General features: G+C 48.7%; 1 protein-coding gene across 1 annotated transcript; it reads right to left on the reverse strand.

Annotated features, from left to right (window-relative positions):
• Nucleotides 1-2723: 2723 nt before the first annotated feature.
• On the reverse strand, nt 2724-8071 carry Tril (TLR4 interactor with leucine rich repeats). Its single transcript, XM_021165845.2, has one exon. The coding sequence runs from the start codon at nt 7423-7425 to the stop codon at nt 4996-4998; it is 2430 nt and encodes an 809-aa protein (XP_021021504.1). The 5' UTR covers nt 7426-8071; the 3' UTR covers nt 2724-4995.
• Nucleotides 8072-14234: the final 6163 nt, after the last annotated feature.

The raw sequence follows: 14234 nt of genomic DNA on the forward strand, positions 1-14234 counted from the left end.
AGGCTTAGGGATATAAACTGGGGAGTATTTTCAATGGAGACTTTTCAGGTTGAAAACAAACATTAAAAACTTGTTAACTTACTGAGAGATGCTAACATCAGAGTTTGTTGTTATTGGGATGTATTTTAATCTCTCCAAGTAAAAGATCTTTAGGGGATTCCACAGTTGGAAAAGTAGGAAAACAGAGGGTGGTGGCCTGCAGTAGAAGCGGTTTCTGCCTCGGTACACATGGACTAAGAGCTGTGTGACATCAGCTACAGAGTAAGTGTTATTTGCCCCAAACTGTCACTTGGGAAGGAAAGTGGCTGTTCCACACCCATGGCTAGTACTAATGCTAGCAGTCAATACTAGCACTCCCTGTCTCAACATAGATGGTGGCACAAAGCTAGCATTTGAGAGCTCAGCAGTCTGAAAAAAAGTCCTGCCTGATGATAGTTAGGGCACGATGTGGTCTGAAATGATGAACATACCAGTTAATTTCTGTCTTCACAGTCAATTCACAAAACCATGGTACAGTGTTAACAACGCATCATATTACCCATGGCTGTAATTCTTTCAGATGTTCAGGTGTTCTGTCTCAAGGCAAATCAACAAGTGGATGGCTTTTCTAATTAGTCTCCTACAATTACTTCAATAATTAATCCACCAGTGCTTAAATGGAATGCCCACATAGCTCATTTTCCTTATGCAACATGAAATGAGTATTATTTGCCCCACCATTTAAGAAGGATTCAATGGCCTAAAATCCCTCAGAAGAAAAGCATGCATGTGTGAAAACACACATGTGGTGGTTGGTAGATGCTTGGCCCAGGGAGTAGCTCTACCAGGAGGTGTGGCTTTGGCAGAATAGGTGTGTCACTGTGGGTGTGGCCTTTAAGACCCTATTCCTAGCTGCCCGGTCAGTCTTCTCCTAGCAGCCTTCAGATGAAGATGTAGAACTCGCAGCTCTGCTTGTATCACACCTGCTTGGACACTGCCATGCTTGCACCTGGATGATAATGGACTGAACCTCTAAACCTGTAAACCAGCCCCAATTAAATGTCCTTATAAGAGTTGCCTTGGTCATGATATCTGTTCACAGCAGTAAAACCTTAACTAAGACAATATATCTAAGCAATCAGAGAGGAAAAGGATCGGGGTAGGCTGTAGAGGAGGGGACAGGAAAGGGAGCCACTGTAGAATCAAGCTGCCTCTGTACACTAAGTTTTAATCTAAATTATGCCAGGAATTTCATAAGCACAAAAGATTTGACTGTTAAACTCACTCCTTTTTTTTTTTTTAAATTATGAGAAAGTGCTTCAATTACTGTCATTCTACACCAAATTGTGGAAGAGTCTCAAGTGACTGGAACAAGGGGGCCAGGGCAGGGATTGCTATAATCCGATTATCTGATTTCCTGATTGTATTTCAGCAGAAATGCCTAGGCCCCAGACCTTCTAGAAAGCACCACACCACTTGTTGTTTTTTGCAGGAGAATCCAGCTACTAATGATGTCCGTAATAACTACTGAGCGCATGCTGGTATCGCTGCTGCTGCTGCTGCTGCTGCTGGCTATAGCTAGGTTTCACAGAGCCATTGCGCAGTCAGCTCTCAGGATGCTCATCTTAACTGATGCAGAAGTGGAAGAACAAAGAGATGGAAGAACATTAGAGAATATAAAACAAAGAACAGTGGTGACCTTCTGATGACCATGAGACTTCTTCATGTCCTTGTTGTGGATTTTCTTACTATAGTTCTCTTGGGTTGGTGAAGGTCTTGTCCCTGGGTCATGGGCTGGAGTTTTAAATAAGACTTTGCTAATCAAATGCCTTATTTTCCTTTAAAAACTCTTAAAAGAGAAGCAGCCGGGGGAGGGGGGGATGGCTGGAAGATGGCTCACCAGTTGAAAGCACTGACTGTTCTTCCAGAGGTCCTGAGTTCAATTCCCAGCAACCACATGGTGACTCACAACCATCTGTAATGGGATCGGGTGCCCTCTTCTGATGTGTCTGAAGACAACGACAGTGAATATATATATATATATATATATATACTCTCTCTCTCTAGAGAAAGGAGTGATTAACTACCAATAACTTAGCCGGTGTCCCTTTAAATGCCTCTTTAACTTATTAGTCACCCAGTGGTGTTGGCCTTTGGTGAAAATCAGGTGCGTAACATATGAGCAAGGTTGCCTTGACCACACCCTGCCATCCTGCTTGTCACCTGGCAGTACTGAGACATCCTCTGCCTGGCAGAAGCAGTCACCTATTGTGTGAGGTTCACACCACAGACCAGACCTAACTGTAGTTTTGGAACTGAATTCTGTAACTCATATAGAGCTTATTCATATTCTTCAGGAATTATAACACTTTTCAAGCTCTGTATATGGGGGTTGGGAGCCCCTGTAATCTGTGTTCATGAAACCCAGAGGGCATAGCTGTTAGGGAACTCACTCCTGCTTAGCTGAGACCATGCCACCTTGCTGTTGTCACTGGGGACCTTTTCACTCTGGGATCCCATTTGATTTTAGAGTGGAGTTCATTATCTCCTTATATATAAACTCACACAACCATTTCTTTACAGTAAAGCCCACACTCTCCATGAAAAGGAAAATAATAAGAACCCCACACACATCACGCGTATGTTTCATGTACATAGTGAACACCACTGTTGAAAGGCTCTTCCTGTCAGTTTAAACATGCATCAAAACATTTGGAAGCTCCAACAAGACATCTCTATCAGTATGTGGGTTTATTGACATAATTGAATGTAACAATGTATAACATTTATCCATTTCTCACTGAAAGACTTTTCAGTGAGACTGTTTTTTTAAGTCCAGGCATTAAAGGATTTTGGTGACAGTCTACAGTTGGGCAAGGCAGATAGTAAACAGAATCAGTGGTCTTTTCCATACTTTCAATGGGTCTCAGTTTTACACTGTGTAAATGAAACAGCTAAGAGAGGCAACTGTGCTGTGCACGAAAATTTTCGAGTTCTACAGGAGGTGCCAGATAGCCTGTGGGTTGAAATTAAGAGCGAACAGCCCCAGCTCCCATGCACCATGCACTGTGGATGTAAAACGAGGCCTGGCAGCAAACACAGAATGACAGTCTTATTTCCTGTGGTTTATTAAGTTTCGTCCCTGCAGATAAGACTGCCAGAAAAGCAGCTGTGGCTTACGTGGTCTGGACATTTTACTCATGCTGGACATAAACAAAGACCGGCTCATTTAGACCCTCAGGGCCTCAGCTGCTGAGACAAGGCAGCATGGCTCACATAGGCCAAACATAAAGAGTGATCTTGGTGAAGGGCCCTGGCCTGTGATGGATTCCCTGAGTCACTGGGACCCTCAGGGGCCTGAGGCCTGGAACAGGAGAGTCACTGTTAGCCATAGAACTGGCTGACCTGCACTGCACAGTCCCCCACTGCCAATAAATCCATAACCACGGTGACTATACATCCTCTTAGCGAGTGTATGTGGACCACACACGAATTATTAATGTGAACCCAGCCACTACATTTAATCATAAACGTGGACTTCATAAATATCAAGGGAGAAAAGTATCCCAAATAGCTAAAAACACAACTAAACAAATACAAGAGGCTAATCCTAAATTAAAAATAAAACACAAAAAGAAAAGAAATACTGCATCTACTACTAAAAGATAGGGTTTAATAACACAGTAAGACACTGGCTATTGGAAGAATTAATTTGTAAAATATATAATTATTATTTCACAGTGACAGTTGAATGCACATGCTCTTCTGGGCTTAGTAGAAACACATATTCGCTACTGTGGGTTGTTTTTGTTTTTGTTTTTTGTTTGTTTGGGTTTTTTTTTCACATTTGTTCCCCACAGTTTTCTTCTCCTGTTCTCTTTCTTATAAAGAGCGACAGTGATGTGGTCAGAGATTACAGGGCTAACAGATAATTCACCCATTGCTTTGTTTGGTTGGGACAAACTCAGAGCCCCACAAGCAAGCTCCACCACTGAGCTCACTGCCCCCTGCCCCAAGCCTGACAATTACCTTACGTTTAATGAACTGTCGTGAGATGTAGGTCACATTCACACCCGTCTAGGCATGCTATCAGAAATGTGGTAAGCAAACTGGAAGGCTGCAGTGCCCTAGGGAGTCACTGGTTACACACACCCATACATACATATCACATTCTTTTTTCTTTTTAAAAGATCAAATCTGGCATTCGATTTTTTTCCATGTATAGATTTTTTTAAAAAATAAGATAAAAGCCACAGGCGAAAGTCTGGTGGCGAAGTATTAAATGCTGCCTTCTCCTGAGGATATTATCAGTTACCCAAAGGTCAGCAAAAGGTCATCTCCCTAACTGATAAAACGATAGAGAGGGGGGTCCAGTCCTATCAAAAGAGTCTTTGAGTTTCTTGGTCAGCTTGTTAAACTCTCTTCATATTGTTGACACGGGTAGCTTTTCCTTAAGGCTTCCTAGATGCTCTCCCAGACAACAGAAGAAAGGGTTCCCGGGAGAGAGTGGTACCTGTTTACCCTGCCCGTCTTGGCAGAGCCCATCAAACCAGTGGGGTCAGTTGCTGATGGGGATCACGGTGATGGTGGCAAGTCCCCCTTTTCTTAACTAGAAACAGAACTCAGTTTGCCATAGAGCAAACGAGTGTGTATACACACCACCAGAGTGTTCTCGTCATGCTGGGAGCATAAAGCACCCTTTCTAGGCCAAGGTTAGCAGGCTACTGCGCTGAAAGTCACAGGAGCCATGAGCTAAGTGTGTATGAGCTAAGTCCCACTTTTATGCCATTATTCATTTGTCCCCACTCTTGGGTTAGACCACCAAGAACCATCCATTTGCTTTGTGGTTACCGGGATGTGATGGATGCCATCTAGATTCACTTTCACATCTTGGTTTCACTTGGCAAATGCACAAAAGGGAGAAAGAACAAGTCTAATAAAACTAGTTCTTCCTCTGAGAAGGCATGGGACCACGGAGAGTGGCTCCTTAAGGCCTGTGAGATCCCGAGGCACTGCCTAGTCAGCGAATCTTTGCAAGAGGTGATCCTCCCGCCTCAAGCTGCCACTGGTACCACCGCCAGAGCTGTCCATGAAGCGGTCGCAGGGGAACTCAATGAGGTCGGCCTCGCTGAGCGCGCACACGGTGGTGCGGGGACGGTGCGACTGGAAGCCTGAGAAGTCCGCGGACACACCAGTGCCCATGGAGCGCAGTGGCCGTCGGGTGGAGTACATGTGGCGAACGTGGACCGGGGCCCCTCCCTTCCGCCTGGCACGCAGTTTCCTCCGCAGCCATCGCGATCCCCAGGCCGCTAGAGCCAGGAGCACCAGAAGCGCGTTGACAGCCAGCAAGACCAAGGTCAGGAGCTGGTAGTCGACGCCACCTCGACCTCCTGCCTCTGGCAGGGTTACCAACCCTGCGCAGTGGTCTCGGGGGGCCACGGGGCAAACGCGACCTCCGAGCACACCCTCCACGCATACTAGGTAGGGGGTGTCTCCGCGCAGCTCGTGCAGCGTGGCCGAGTCGCTGCGCTCCGGCAGGTAGACGAAGCGCTGGAACTTGGGCTGCTGGCCAAAGCGGTCGAAAAGCAGGCGGAAGCGTGCGCCGCCCTGCGGCCGGGGACTGCGGTGTTCGCGAACCGCCCAGCGCACCGAGGCGCTGTTGGCGCTCACCGCCTCTACTGTCAGGTTGCACAGAATGAATTTGTTGAAGTCACAGGGGTCAGACACCAGAGGTGGCAAACCGACCCCACTAACGGACTGGACTGCGCTCTCTTGCTGCTCGGACGCTAGGCGCTGCTTTGCTGCGCGCTGCCAGCTGTCTCTGGCAGATGGTGTCCCAGAGGCGGGCTCAGACGTCGTGGTGGGCTCTGTCTGGGAGAGATTGGCTCGGGTGGGACGTCCTCTCCCCGGCTTCTCGTGCAGGTCCAAGGACTGTGGGGCAGAGCCCGGAGCCGCAGCGACAGAGGGGCCCTGATGCTGCAGGCCTGGTCCCCGCCGGCTCAACCTTAATGCGCTGCGATTGCCCACCAGTTCCTTGGCAGTCCCACCCCAGGCCACTCCTGGTAGAAGTCTTCCCCGCTGCTGAGGCTGCGGCTGCAGTGGTAGCTCCTGCGAGAGGCCTGCAGGGGGCGTCATCCCCTCTTCTGACGATGTGGGTAGAGGCCACTGCCTACTGCCTGCTGTAGGGGAAGGTGAGGAATCCACACAAGACCCATTCTGCAGCAGTTGGTCGTCCAGGTAATCCAGGTACTTGCCCCGCAGGGCCGGGGGGTGGCGACACTGCACGAAGACCGTAAGGAGACGACCCTGAGAATGCCAGTTGCCCATCCAGCGTTTCAGACCCCGCAACCGGCAGTCGCAGGTCCAACCGTTGCCGTCTAGATCTAGCCGGTATAGAGCTGGACTGGCGGCAAAGATGTCCCCAGAAAGGGCGCTGAGCGCATTGTCGCGCAGGCTGAGCTCACGGAGCCGGCCCTGGTGGCCAAAGGTGGCGGGGTGCAGAGCAGAAAGCTCATTGCCACTCAGATCTAGTGCCTCCAAGCTGTGCAGAGGCTCCAGCAGTGTCAGGGGGAGTTGGTTCAGCCGGTTACCTTCCAGGCGCAGCTCGCGCAGGGCCTCCAGTCCCCAAAAGGCCTCTGGGGCGAGGTGCGTGAGCTGGTTTCCACTGAGGGAGAGCAGGCCTAGGCGTGGCAGGTGCTGGAAGACGCGGGGGCCGAGGTGCTGTAGGCTGTTGGCTGAGAGGATCAGAGTAGAGAGGGAGCGCAGAGGGACAAAGGTGGCCGCGTGGCGCAGAGAGGGTTGCAGCTCGTTGGCTGAGAGATTGAGGAATCGAAGTTTACCCAGCTGGCTGAAGGCGTTCTTGCCCAAAAAACGGATCCGGTTAGATTCCAGGTGTAGGTAAAGCAGGTTGCCCAGGGGAGCGAAGACCGCGTCCGGCAGCGCTCCCAGCACGTTCCCGTCCAGCCGTAGCTTGACCAAACTCTCCAGGCCCTCGAAGGACCCGCGACTCAGGCGTCCAATCTCGTTGCCGTTGGCGTAAAGGATGCGCAACTTGCGCAGCGGAGCCAACGTGCCAGGAACGAGCGCCTGCAAGAGGTTGTTCCCCAGGTACAGCTCCTCTAGTCGTGAGAGCTTCTCGAAGGTCTTGGGGTGGAGAGAACGGATCTGGTTGTACTGCAGATCCAGCCGTCTGAGCTGCCCCAGGCGGTGGAAGTCGAAGGCGGTGATGTTGGTGATGAAGTTGCCGCCTAGGCTGTAGGTGAGCACGTCCTGGGGACTAGGCAGCGAGCTGGTCTTGGGTACCGCGCGAAGTCCCCTGTTGGTGCATAGGAGATGTTGGGGGTGCTGGCAGTCGCAGCGCTCGGGGCACACGGACTCGGCCCGCGGCGGGAACGCCAGACAGCCGCACACCACGAGCCAGAAGCGCAGGGCACCCACACCCTCCATCGCCGCCCGCCCAGCGCGCTGCGGCCGGATCGTCTTCTGGGCCGGCCGGCTCTGTGTCTCCTCTGCATTCCCCTCGGCCGGGCCTGAGTCGCTTAAAAGGCCTCTTTCGTACTTCGCTGGTGCTCCGTCCAGCCCTTCCTCTTTGTCCCCGTGGCTCGCCCGGGTCTCCGCAGGCCGAGTTCGCGGAGCCAAATCAGAAGGCGCTGGGCGCTCGGCGAGTCTGGGGTGCTACTTGTTGCATTTCTGCAGAAAACTGTTTCTTCGGGTGAGCGTCGGGGGCGGGAGGAGCGAGCAAGAGTTGGTGCTTTTTGTTTGCTCTGGAGTCCGGAGAGCTGGATTCCCTGGCGCGGATTCTCCCCGCCAAACGGATTCCCCCACTGCAGGCGGGATCTCTTCCAAGAGCTGCTGGGGTGCGGCTTGGCTGCGGAGCACCCGCCGCTAGGCCCACGTCTCCGGCGCCTGCCCGCTCGCGATCCGGGGGGACTGGGAGTGCAGCCGGAGTGGGCAGCCTGGGGGACGCACAAGCAGCGTCCGGAAGGGACCCATGTCGGCGTGGAGCGAGCAAACCCGGCGGAAATTCGTTCTTCCCACACTCTGCCCCCCGGGGGATGCAGGCGGAGAAAGAGGAGACGGCGGAGGCAGGACAGACCCGGGCTGGGGGAGGAGGAAACACTAAGTGGCTCCGCGTCTGGTCAGCCCTAGCCCGGACGCCAAGTGAGAAAAGTAGGGATTAAAAACAGCTGTACGGGTCGGCGCGCAGGCTGGGGGCGGGGGTGGATTACCGGGCGAGCAAACGGGGATTGCAGACAGAGACCTTTTTATTTTAGGCCGGTTCGCCAGCGGCTTCGGCGCAGAGGCAGTGCGCCTACATTTTACCTACTCTTCTCTTCCCGGTGCCACCCTGCGAGATGTTGAGACAACACGGAATTCCCTGGCATCCTGCTCCAAGTTTGGGGGGAACACAAGATTTTCTGGCAAGTCCATCAGTGGACTGTTGACAGAAGGACTGTTGCTCAGTCCTTTTAGAGTGTTTGGGTTTCTGGTGTCCTTTAGCTCATGTCAAAGGAGAGGCACCGCCTCTTTTAGGTTCCTAAACCGAATTATTTGCCGGATCTCGGATCTCGCTCTGGGAAAACCTCTGAAGAAAGCTCAGAAGTGGAACTGTTACAGTGACTGCGACACGGCCAGATTTGGCTATTCAGCTAGATGAATTCTCCTGCAGTGTTAAAGCCCTTCAAATAGCCTCGGAACCCGGGCCTGTATACAATACGCTGCACAGAGCCTTTGGAGATTGCTTCTTGAGGGGCCCGCCTACTTTGTGCCAGAGTATACAGCAATCTTGAACGTTTTCAGGCTCCAAGGTGCTCAGGCTTGGATTTGTTGGGGAGGGGGGTGTCAGGTGTCAGATACTAACTTTTATTATTAATACACAATAGTGCACCATTTCATCCGGGGTTCCCCTAGGGCCAGTGTCTGATAAGAATGAAAACAAGCCGGCTGGAGAGATGGCTCAGCCATTAAGAGCACTGACTGCTCTTCCAGAGGTCCCGAGTTCAACTCACATGGTGGCTCACAACCATCTGTAATGGGGTCTGATGCCCTCTTCTGGTGTGTCTGAAGAGAGCAATGGTGTACTCACATACATAAAATAAATAAATGTTTAAAAAAAAAAGAATGAAAACAAGCAAGAGATAGCTGTTGCTTATTATTTGTTCATGCAAAGCAACATTTTGAAAGTAGCCCTTCAGGATTTACTGTGTGCTAGCAGTGTGGAAAATTAGAGCCCATATCCTGGCTTCAGGGGGCTGACCGTCTGTATGGGAAGGGAGGCACAATGACAGATCACATTAGGAAACTGAGCAAGGAAGAGGAGAAATCTGCAAAGATTCAAATAGTCTAGTCACTCTCTTATGTCATTTTCTTGTTGAGCAGTTTACCAAGGGGAGTGATGGAGCCATGTGCTGAACCTGGCAAGGTAGAAAGTGAAGACTTCATGGGTAAAGCAGCGACCCCAATTTGGTGGGAGATGGGTTTTGGACTAAAACAGGTAAGTCAATAGTGAAGTACACCCAGTTTACTGTGTTTTGCTTTGAGCTTCAAATAAAAGGCAACTATGGAGACACAAGTGTTTGTTTTACTAAAATGAAACAAGGAGTTTACTTTTCAGTTATTGTGACAACCCCAAACTCCTGACTCCTCTGAGTGTAGCTGCAGGAAGGAGGAGAATCTGTTCTGGTACAGTGTTACATACGTTGCCAGTTCTGCTGGTCTTGGTCAGAGACACTGTCCTTGCTGGGAACGAGGATCATATGGGGTTCACAGAGAAAACAATCCCCAAGTGCTGCTGACTTATAGGTGAGCCCTCCCCAGAGATGCCTGGGAAGGACCTGCTTCCAAGTGCCCACCTCCCACAGCAGATAAGTGGAGGTCAGTTGGGAAGCTGAGAGATGCCTCATATGGAATCAGGAAGAGCAGGAAGCAAATCTCAATGATTGGCATGAGCCCGTATCACCTCTGGACCGTCTGCAGATGTTCTCAGAGCTAGGATAAGCAAAGGGAAGGAAGGGCACCTCCATATGGCTCTGCAGTGTGGCTGAATCACTTACCCTCCCTTACAGATAGATACAGATACCTCTAAGACGGACAGAGGAGTTGTCCACTATCTAAAGATAACGCGAGTGCACACACACACACAGAGAGAGGGGGGGCAGTGTCAACCATTTCCATCGGGAGCCCCGTATTGCCAGTGAAAAAGCACCACCCATAGCTTTGTCTCAAAGACAATTGCTCTTCGATCACATTCTATTTTCTTGAAATAACCCATTTGCTGCAAGTGGTTAACACAATGGGTATAATGGAACATGTTTCTAGTTAGTAGGCACAGTTTCTGATGGTCGGTGTTGCTGGCACCCTCAACCCAACATTAGCAAGGAAGAATGCTTTGAACTCTACAGATTAAAGGTTAGTACACAGCACTCAGATTCCTTCTCAAAAAAAAAAAATTGACAGGTACCACATCCATCCACAAGTTCACCTTCTTGAAAAGTATGTGACCTAAGATCAGCTTTACAAGTGAGTGGCATTTAAATAATCCAGGGCACGGATAAGACATTTTTATAATATGATATGCCCGGGTGTTTGGTTTATTTACTAAGAGCATTTCTCATTCAGGAATTATACTAAAATTTTACTTGAATTTGAATCTTAATCGCCACAAACACCACCCCTACTTCCATAGCAAAGAGCTGTAACTGCTCCAAATCTACATTTGCTTGGAGAACTTACTGCTACTGGAACACTAGGGAGAAGCATCCTGGAGAACTCAGTGGGAGTCAGAACTGATAAGATGCAGAGCTGGACCACAGCGTGGTACCAGGCAGTGGGAGGCTGCTGACCAGGCAGCCTTGATGGTACCCAGTGATGCAAACTGAGAGGAGGAGCTGGGAGCTCCTGGAAAAGGGCCCCAGGATGTTCCAGGAAGCCTGTGCTGAGGATGTTACCTGCATAGCAGTGAGAAACTGATGGAGGGGAAGCCTAAAAAGCCATGCAGTACAGGGATTCAGGAAGTTTCAACTCTACCTGTATCGTTGGTGTCCAAGTTGAGTCCTGGTTCTTCCTCCCTGCCCCATGGTCCCAGAAATAAGACTCAGACTCAAAACATATTTACCATATATTTTAATCAAAAATATATTTGGCCATATAGTTGGGCTCTCCTCTGACTACATCATAACTTAAAATAACACATTTATTTTAATCTACATTCTGCCACATGGCTGGTTACCTGTGCTTAGGTACCATGTGACCGTCTCCTCACATCTTCCCCAGATGAATCTCCCATGCCTTGCTCTATCCCAGAATTCCTTCTGCATGTTCCACCTCCTGTTTCCTACCTAAGCTATAGGCCATCAAATTTGTTATAGACAGGTGCCACATCCATCCACAGACAGACAGACATAAGGTATATTTTCTACACCTCAGGATGACATGCACTGGCTCAATTTTTCAGCAGTACCACCCAACACTTAGCTCATGGGATGTCTTGAGACACTTGTTCCTTTCATCTCCTTGAAAGATCTCATCAGAGAGTAGACATTACACTCTGTAGTGAGAGAAATCTATACTTTAATAAATAAAATAGGTCCTCGATTTTGATGATATGGTTGGCATGCGTGGGGCAAACATCTGGACCAAGATATTCACCTATACAGCATACACGTGAGCACTGATGATATCATATAGTCAGCATCACCCTTGGAGTATGGCAAAATGGGCTTCTTTCCCATGTCCCATGTCTTGAAGGACCACATATTAGCTTTCCTCAGATGGTGTCTCTCCTGCTAAGAGCAGAATTTCAGGTCTCCACAGGGATGTCCCTTCCATTGCCAAGAGCATTCCCCCTCAAGGCCTCTGAGATCCAGGATTTCGCTGTCTGTTTTACTGAGTCTTTGTAGGTCTTGTCCGGTCATTCTGGGAGCGATCAGGCTGCATGGTGTATAGTCTAGATAGTCAAGAGAAGTCCAAGAGACTTCTCTTACGAAGCCAATCTTGAGACAGGGCTGGGGTTTTCCAATGGGATATGCTGAAGAAAACACTGGAAAGTGGGGGTAAAGAGGACTTAGGGGCCTGGGAACCTGGAGCCTCCTTTCTCACTAATTCTAGGCTCTTTGAATATCAGAGAGGCCTGAAAGACCAAGACAAAAAAATTATAAGAGTTTAGTGGAAAACACTTTTTAGTGAGTATGAGTTCTTTATTCTAGTGTAGCTAGATAAGGCAAAGCCATGGCTGTCTCCATCCAAATAACTGGCTCATAACTATAAACTGTCTAGTAATTACAAACTTTTTGTTAATGGCTAGATTCCAGCTTGATCAGGTTCTGGGAGAGTCAAGTTTCGATTATGTTTCCACGGATAATTGACATAATCTCAGCTGGAGATCATGAAAGGAATGCTTTTCAGAAGATGACCTGTGCACTGTGTGCTTTGAAAACTTGCACTCCAAATCTCTACCACACCATAAGGAATTGGGGCTGGTTCCATGGCACATACATATGCTACAGGGGTCCTCAGAGGCTCTCTCCCAGGCACGGAATCTTCTTGGGCTTGCCAGGGATATACTGGGTAACTTCCCCTAGAAAACCTGTGATCCCCTTGACCTTTCCATATAAAGATCTGAAGGAGTCTGGGCTACATCTTCAGCAGTTCCTGGACTGAGTTGGCTGTCACGGATAGGGTGAAGGTAGGGTTAAGGGGAGAGTTCTGTCCAAGGCTCCTCTGGCAAGGGGTTGGGGATGGGGGTGGGAATATCAGGAGCTGGAGCCAGCCAAGCCTGCTGGAGCAGCGCCCTGGATCTTTCCCAGGGCAGCCAGCAGAGCCGGCAGCTGTTTCCTCACTATGTGTGAGCCAACCCCAGATAGACAGTGTGGCCCCTGACACAGACAAGGTAGGAAACCAGAGAGTTCCCTGTGGTCTTTTACCGTGGTATCAACGTAATCAAATGAACCTCCCCAAAGTTGGCTTTCAGGACCCTAATGAGCTTTCTCTGATCCCTAGTCTGAAAATCAAATTCCTTGTGCTAAGGAGGGGATTCTGCAAGGTGGATGAGGGAATCACTGGTTTATAATCTGCCAATGCACCATTTTCCCCTTTGGGACATAACAGCGGTGCAGGCATCTGGATAGGGACCAGAATGTCTGGTGACAAAGTCACAATGTATGCTCATGAGTTCACTGGATGATTTTTTTTAAAGACATACTCAAGGTTGAGAACAGACAGTACTTTAAATCACTTTCTGATGTCTGATGGGCTGATCACAAAGGCTGAATATAAGTAAGTGCTTGAGACTATAGATAGTTTATATTTTAGAGCTGTGTGTGTGTGTGTGTGTGTGTGTGCGTGTATGCGCGTGCGTGCACGTGTGGACTTGTGAGCCTCTGTGGATATTGGCAGAGAGGGCAATTGCCAGGTGAGCATTCCTAAGTTCAAACCTAAAATTCGAAACGCTCTAATTTGAAAGTTTTATGAATTTCAGTTTTACTTTAGAGTATTTAGAGTGTTTAAAAAATATGTATTTGCTTTATGTGTGTGAGGGTTTTGTGTGTAAGCAAATGTGTGAACCATGTTCCAGGATTTCCTGGACTTAATTTATAGATGATTCTTGTGGGTGAATATGAACGGCCACGTTGATGCTGGGAAATGACCTTGTGTTCTCTGCAGTAGCAGTCCATGCTGTCATCCACTGATGGGTCTCTCCAGCCCCACTTGGGACTTTTTAAGATTCAGGCAGCTTAGCCTGTAACAATAGTGATAGTAAATGGGACTTACTGAAGGGATGCGCTGAGCAACCTGCACACAATAACCTACTTTGTTTCCATGACTACCTTGATATGCAGGAACTGCTACCACACTCATTTAATGATGAGCAGTTAAAAATACAGGATCTTTTTCAGGAAGTTGTTTCCTGTCCATTGTGTTGAAGGACATTCCCCACTTTCTCTTCTATGAGATTTAGTGTATCTGATTTTACGTTGAGGCCTTTGATCCACTGGACTTGAGTTTTATACAGGGTGATAAATATGGGTCTGTTGCTTATTTATTTATTTGTTTATTTTTACATGCAGACAGCCAGTTAGAACAGCACCACTTGCTGAAGATGTGTTTCCCCCTACTGTATGTTTTTTGCCTCTTTGTCAAAAATCAAGTGGATATAGGTGTGTTGGTTTGGTTCAGGGTCTTCAATTTAATTACATTGATGGACTTGACTGTCTCTGTACCAAAACCATGCAGTTTTTATCACTATTGCTCTTTAGTAC

This window comes from Mus caroli, chromosome 6 (genome assembly GCF_900094665.2).
Source record: "Mus caroli chromosome 6, CAROLI_EIJ_v1.1, whole genome shotgun sequence".
Classification (NCBI taxonomy): domain Eukaryota; kingdom Metazoa; phylum Chordata; class Mammalia; order Rodentia; family Muridae; genus Mus; species Mus caroli.

What these genes read in the sequence shown, in the direction of transcription:
- Tril (XM_021165845.2), bottom strand. Translation starts at nt 7,425, where the DNA reads ATGGAGGGTGTGGGTGCCCTGCGCTTCTGGCTCGTGGTGTGCGGCTGT.